The sequence below is a fragment of the Schistocerca serialis genome, chromosome 11 (genome assembly GCF_023864345.2).
Source record: "Schistocerca serialis cubense isolate TAMUIC-IGC-003099 chromosome 11, iqSchSeri2.2, whole genome shotgun sequence".
NCBI classification, from domain to species: Eukaryota; Metazoa; Arthropoda; class Insecta; order Orthoptera; family Acrididae; genus Schistocerca; species Schistocerca serialis.
The window spans coordinates 129,191,953-129,198,513 of record NC_064648.1 but is presented as its reverse complement, the minus strand read 5'-3'; the positions used below and the strand labels follow the sequence as shown (position 1 = coordinate 129,198,513).

The 6,561-nt window shown below is 40.3% G+C and overlaps 1 protein-coding gene across 1 annotated transcript in view; it reads left to right on the top strand.

Moving 5' to 3' along the window:
- Nucleotides 1-382: 382 nt before the first annotated feature.
- Nucleotides 383-6,561, top strand: part of LOC126427249 (insulin-like growth factor 2 mRNA-binding protein 1) — an 862,042-nt gene continuing 855,863 nt past the window's right edge. The window contains exon 1 of the mRNA XM_050089491.1: nt 383-1,052. Within this exon, the coding sequence (XP_049945448.1) occupies nt 878-1,052 (175 nt within the window). The 5' untranslated portion in view covers nt 383-877. The remainder of the gene's footprint in view (nt 1,053-6,561) is intronic.

Here is a 6,561-nt window from a genome sequence, read left to right as displayed (position 1 = left end):
GATTAGGAACAACAGAGGTCTTATAACACTTCCTTGCGTACGGCCAGATACGACTGCCCACCACCAGACAATGTAAGGTAGCTTGCGCATTACAGATGCCGGTGTAGGCGACGCCGTGTTCCGACTCACTGCTTTGCCGTTGCGGACGGTCCGGTCTTCCGCTTCTTCCTCTCGCGCGTGTTTTTGTCGTACGCGTCCTCGCGCACCCGCATAAACGTATGCGTGCACTCCCGAATATTAATCGGCCGCTACCCAATGGGCCCGGTAGGCGGGAATCGCCGGCCGTCACGTGACCCGCAGGCCGACCAATGGCGAGGCGCGAGCCGCTGTTTCAACGCGGAGCGCTGCCTCGGGCCGCTGCCATAGTAGCGAGCGAGGCAAGGACAGCGGATGTACACGCCGCGCCCGGCAAACGTTTTCGCAGTGCCCGATGACATTGCGCAGTTGTTGCGCGTCCACTTGGCATTTTTTTTAGTCGTAGCTCCGCCGAGGTGTTCCCCTTCGGCGCTACTGCTACCACGGAACAAAATTTTTTTACGGACACTTTTCTTTTATACCTTAGTGTGAGAATGTCATTTTGTAGCGACCGCTGATGTGCAGTTACAGTGTGCGGTTTCGTCGTTTTTTTGTAGTACTTTTGTACGGAACGACTTTGTAGCGCAATATAGAGGATATCTTTCGGAACAGAAACAACGATTAGTGCTCCACTGCAGTGTGTTCTTGTGACAGTGCCTAGCTGAGCGGCGAAATTTTTTTTTTGTTTGTTTACTTGTGACGTAGCTGGTCTCTTTCACCTCCTCCGGTGTCTCCTGTTTGTTTCTGGTGCCGCTGCCACACCTGCCAGAAGAGAGTAAACGCAGAGGAAGAGTAGGCGAAGATGAGCAAGCTTTACGTGGGCAACTTGCCTGCCGATGCGTCCGAGGCGACCTTGAGGCAGCTGTTCCAGGACCATAACCTCACGTGCTCCACCATCCTGGTCAAACGGGGCGGCTACGCTTTCGTCGAGTGTCCGGACCAGTCAGTGGCGGACCGCGCCATAGACAAGCTCAACGGTGAGTATTCCTTGCCTCTGTCTGCGCCCCTTTTTGTGCTTACGCTTGACCATGAATATATATACCGCACACGTACAGAAAGGCGTGATTAACATACCTTTCAAGTTATCGACTTCTACTGCATCTCATAATGTTATTTTTCTGATGAACGAATAAGTAAACCACGTCTATTTATTTTATTGAATCCTTTAGAGCTACTGTCCCTGTGCATATAATATGACGTGTTTTTAACACTTTTTTACCGAGCGAGGTGGCGCAGTGGTTCGCACACTGTTTCCATTCGGGAAGACGACGGTTCAAACCCGCGTCCGGCCATCCTGAGTTAAGTTTTCCGTGATTTCCCTAAATCGCTTCAGGCAAATGCCGGGATAGTTTCTATGAAAGGGTACGGCCGACTTTCTTCCCTTCCTTCCCTAATCCCCCAAAGCAACCAACAAAAAATTGTTTCATGTTTTGATTGATTACAGAGCTATACCTCAGCATATTAATAGCAACAATAATACTGCTTACATTAATAATAATAATAATAATAATAATAATAATAATAATAATATATAGTGTGAACGTGTTATGTGTCACACAACTGTGAATAAAGGCGAATAAATCTGCCTGGTCAGTGTCCAGAACATATTATGTTTCTAACGACACAGTCGCAATAGCCGTGTTTTTGCGGTAGTTCTGAAACTTGATTTTATTGATTTCCAGAAATACACGTGCTAAAGGACGTGGCTAGCATAGGACCTAAATTATCCATTTCCACTGCATCTCACGACGTTGTTTTGCATGATAATGGAATGTACGACTAAAGCACATTTGCTTATTTTATTGCTTCCTTTAGACCTACTCTTTATAAAATAGGTCGTGTTTTTAACATTTTTAAAAAAATATTGTAACATGTCTTGATTGATTACGGAATTTTACCTGATCATAGCAATAATAATAATAACAAAAATAAGTAATAGTAAAAACAATATATGTGAACATGTTATGTATCACACAACTGAGAATAAAGTGATAATAATAATAATAATAATTGTTATTAATGGTAAAAGTTGTGAACATGTTATGTATTGCAAAGCAGAGAATAAAGGCGAATCAGTTTTCTAATCAGCTGGTCAATGTCCAAATCTCACTACTTTAAAACGATACAGCAGAAGTATTCCCTTTTTTATTCCCGTTTTCTGCACTAGTTTCGAAGAAGCTCGTTTTATGCTTTCTAATAGGATGATGTGGTTGCAAAATCGGGAAAGACCATGAATACATACAGAGTGTCCCAAGAAGGATAGTAAACATTCAGAGATATGACAGGAGCGATCATACGAACCAAAAAATATCTGGCAAACATGGGCTCTAAAACGCGTACTTTAAGAGCTGTGAGCTGTTGTTCAGCAGAAGAGATATTTTCCACACTAGCGGATGTGAATAAATGCTCGTAGCTTTTAAAATATAAATTTTAAACCCATGTTTACTTGCAATATTTGTCTTGTTTTGATCCATACTACCACGTTTCGAAATATCGAAAGCGAGGAACTTGCAGTAGAAGAGATTTGTTTCACAGTATTGAAGATGACGAAGCACTCGTAGCGTTTAAAGCAAGCATTTTAGGGCTCATCTTGACTAGATTTTAGAAAGTGTCTCGCTCCTATCTCTGCCATGTTAAACGCTTGAAACCAAAATAAAGTCACGTGACGGAGGGCAAACAGTCAACAGCCTGTCATTGCGCCGTATATGAAGGGGAGCCGACAGTCAACATTTTTTTTCATTTATATCTGAAATCAAGCACAGATTTTAATGGTTGAGCGACTTGAAGCTTAAATATTACACATGTAGTTCTAAAAATTAACCTAAATTCTTCAAAATTTCCTAATATTAATGCTATGCATATTCTCATATTGGACACCACCTCAAGAAATTTGTCAAAAGACTGGGGCATTTTGTACTTCAGATGCATTTATTTTATTCGTATACGACTAATGTCTGTCGTTTAGGGTATTTTCAAACGATTTTCTGCAGTTGAAAATGACTGCCTTTACATTTCCGCGTTGTATTTGTTTTGGTACACACATATGCTGTCCTGGTGGTTCTACAGATTGACATTTTAATAAGGCGCGAAATTTATTAATTTATTAAAATGTCGAACTGTGACACCAACAAGACAACATATGTGCGAACCGAAACAAATAGAACACATAAATTTAAATACAATATTATGTTAATGCATGTGGCACGTTTTCCTATTGCAGAAACTCGCTAGAAAATGGACTAAAAGGAGGAAAATAGTGTTGCGCAGAATAAAACAAATACAGAAGATTCGAAAAGTACGATAATCTTTTATTAATGCGGCAGTAATAACAATAATTTCGTGTGGCTCAGTAGCCTCGTGCAGGTCTTTCTATTGGACGCTACCTTTATGACTGTATATCCATAACCTACCGCAGTTATCCAACCAGAGAAAGGGGATGTTTTTCCATTTGTCCAGGAGGAAAGGTAACAAACAGTTTGAAATATTGTACTGACAGCCCTTTCTTTCGAATAATTTTGTTCACTGTTTCCACAGAAAAATAGAGAATATTAGTTTGCCAGGAAGCATTTCTCAGCAATACATGTGAAAAGTTTTATGGTAAAAGTTGCGTAGTAGACCTCCCTTGTATTTTCCGTAGTTTGTGTGCGATATATGTTCATAATATGCATCAAAATACTCGTTGGAAAATTATCCATTATCTAATATACGTTTTCTGAATTAACGTTGCAGTTTCAGTTTTTATTATGAGAAGGGCTTTGAATATGGACTGAATGTAAACATTAGGCTATGTTACAGGTTTGTTACGCAACGTTCGTTTCGAATTAACGATCGCTGGCTTCGTCAACTCGATACCAAATTATCACCTTTCAACATAACCTTTACATCGGGATGCATTACATATCAGCCTTGTCACCAAAACCAAGAATTCAGAAGAGAGATCCAGTATCACACTGTAGCACTCATTTCTCCTAAATTCTCAGTGTTAATGCAATGGTTACCGCTTATACATTTGGCCAGATGCAATAGTAACGAACAGTTCGAAACACTGTATTGATAGTTCTTCCTTTTTGCAAACTGCAGAATCACAGTTCTTCAGTGTATATAGTTCACTGATTCCACAAGAGTATACGACAAAATACCGGTGTAGCAGGAAGCATTTAGATTTCTCGGCCATGTGAAATGTTTTGTTATGTTTTTGTAAGAAATAGCATCCATTTCTGTCAATAATTGTTAATGTTTTACGACTTTTTTAAATCCAGTACAGATACCGAAACAGTATCAAGATAAAAAGCATAATATATTAGAAAACGATGGTTACAGAGAAATCTCGTATAGTCAATTAGATATTAACATGGTGTCGTCTCGAAAGTCGTAGTCATTTATTGAGTTTTAGAGATGAGGACCAACCTTTTTCTTTTACGAGCTACATATATAATGATCATTATCATCCAGTTATTAATATTTAGACACAAGTGAATACTCTCAAATAGAAAGCCGTACGCCTCTGTTTGGTAACCTTGGCTTCAACCTCTGAATTCGCTGATTTACTCTCGAAAAATATGTCCGCCAATTTTTTTGTGTTTTTAAAAAAACTTTAGCTGTGTAACGGAGTATACTTCCTTTCACATAACCTTTCGTTGCATCCAAACGCTGAACAAGACTTCATCGCTGTAATAAAGAAACCTTCACCAAAAATACTATAGTTAAGACAAAAGTAAATTGAGCAGTATCCCTGAAGTTGTCTGTAAAGGTATGTCACTACCAGTCAATTGACTGTCATGTTGGTTTCAATATAATGACATCATGTGAGGTCTGTGTCATCTGTGATCTAAGATTCCGTGCGTGCTCTTGAGGTGTTTACACTGCTCAGCGAAAGCGTTCCTCGCACATGATGTTGTGAAGAGACTGCGCATGCACAGTATTTATTGACAACACTAGTTTGTCGAAGCTTCAATATAGTGAAGCGCCCCCCCCCCCCCTCCTCATCCTCCTCCTCCTCTCCCCCCCCCCCCCCCCCCACACACACAATCAATAATATTGCCAATATTTGTGGAATTCCAAAACTTGCGTTATTAAAAGAATTCGCAGTTGTATTCAGTTCTATTATTTCCTTGTTTTTCTGTCCCACCACTCAGTTTCACTCACAATTTAGGTTACAGCCACCAGTTTCGAACAAAAAAAAATGGCTCTGCGCACTATGGGACTTAACATCTATGGTCATCAGTCTCCTAGAACTTAGAACTACTTAAACCTAACTAACCTAAGGACACCACAGACATCCATGCCCGAGGCAGGATTCGAACCTGCGACCGTCGCGGTCGCGCGGTTCCAGACTGTAGCGCCTAGAAGCGCTCGGCCACTCCGGCCGGCTGTGTTTCGAACAACTCCGTTAAATATCGAATTCCTATCTGAGTGGTTCCTACACGATTAATAATGACATTCGTACATTTTGAGATACTCATAACCAACATGAAACATTCTGTGCCTTGATGTAAGGGCCTACATCACACATGTAGGCGTCTACATCACAGTAAGTCAACCGTTAGCTTAATGTGGCAGAAGGCGCATCTCAAGTACTTCTGCCACAATCCTCTTAGTGTCAAGTAAGCACTTAAATTAAGATGCAGAATGTGTGACGTTGGTTATGAGTAGTTTAACGTGCACAAATGTTATTATTAATCATATCAGAACGAATCAGGTAACGGTTCGACAATGAACGGGAAGGGTTGAAGCTAGAACCTACTCACCCAAATTGTCAGTGTTAACTGAGACTGAAAAATAAAGAAATAATACAATTACCAGTGTTATCAGTTGGCAGCGCGATTTCACAGGTTTAAGTTTTTGAACACCCAGAAGAAGTCGTGTGCCTCAGTTATACTAGCGGTTCCTGGCAAAGAATAGAAAACTACAAGAAAGAGTAAATGGGCCCGAGAATGGCTGAAAAAAGAGACAGGCCCGTCGCATGTTAATTTTCTGATTGAAATCAGTACCACGGACTCTAAAGATTTCATAAACTGTTTTCGGGTGAGTCCTGCTTGGTACGACTTCTTATTAATAGTCATACGACGTAAAACAAATAAGCAAAATACGGTAATCAGAGACCCAGTCGCAATCTATGATCGCTTAGGAGTACCTTTGAGGTTTATGGCGACAGGTAGGTCATTTGTATGCAGGAATTTTAGTGGGGAAGTCAGCAAATGCAATTAGCATAATCGTTGCTGCAGCATGTGAAGCAATTATATTTGCCCTGCATGGATACATCTGTGTTATTAATATAAATTTTTTTACGCTTGGTGATCGTCTGGTGAAATTGACATCACTTTAGCAGACCTCTTACTAGTCGTTATATATATACTCGTATAATGCATAATTTTCTAAGTAGAAGCGTCTTTCCACAGTGCTGAGTAATTTAACAAGCTAATTCAGTTTTTGAAAATTAATTCAGAAAATAACGGCATACTGAATCTTCCAATGACCGTCCTAAAG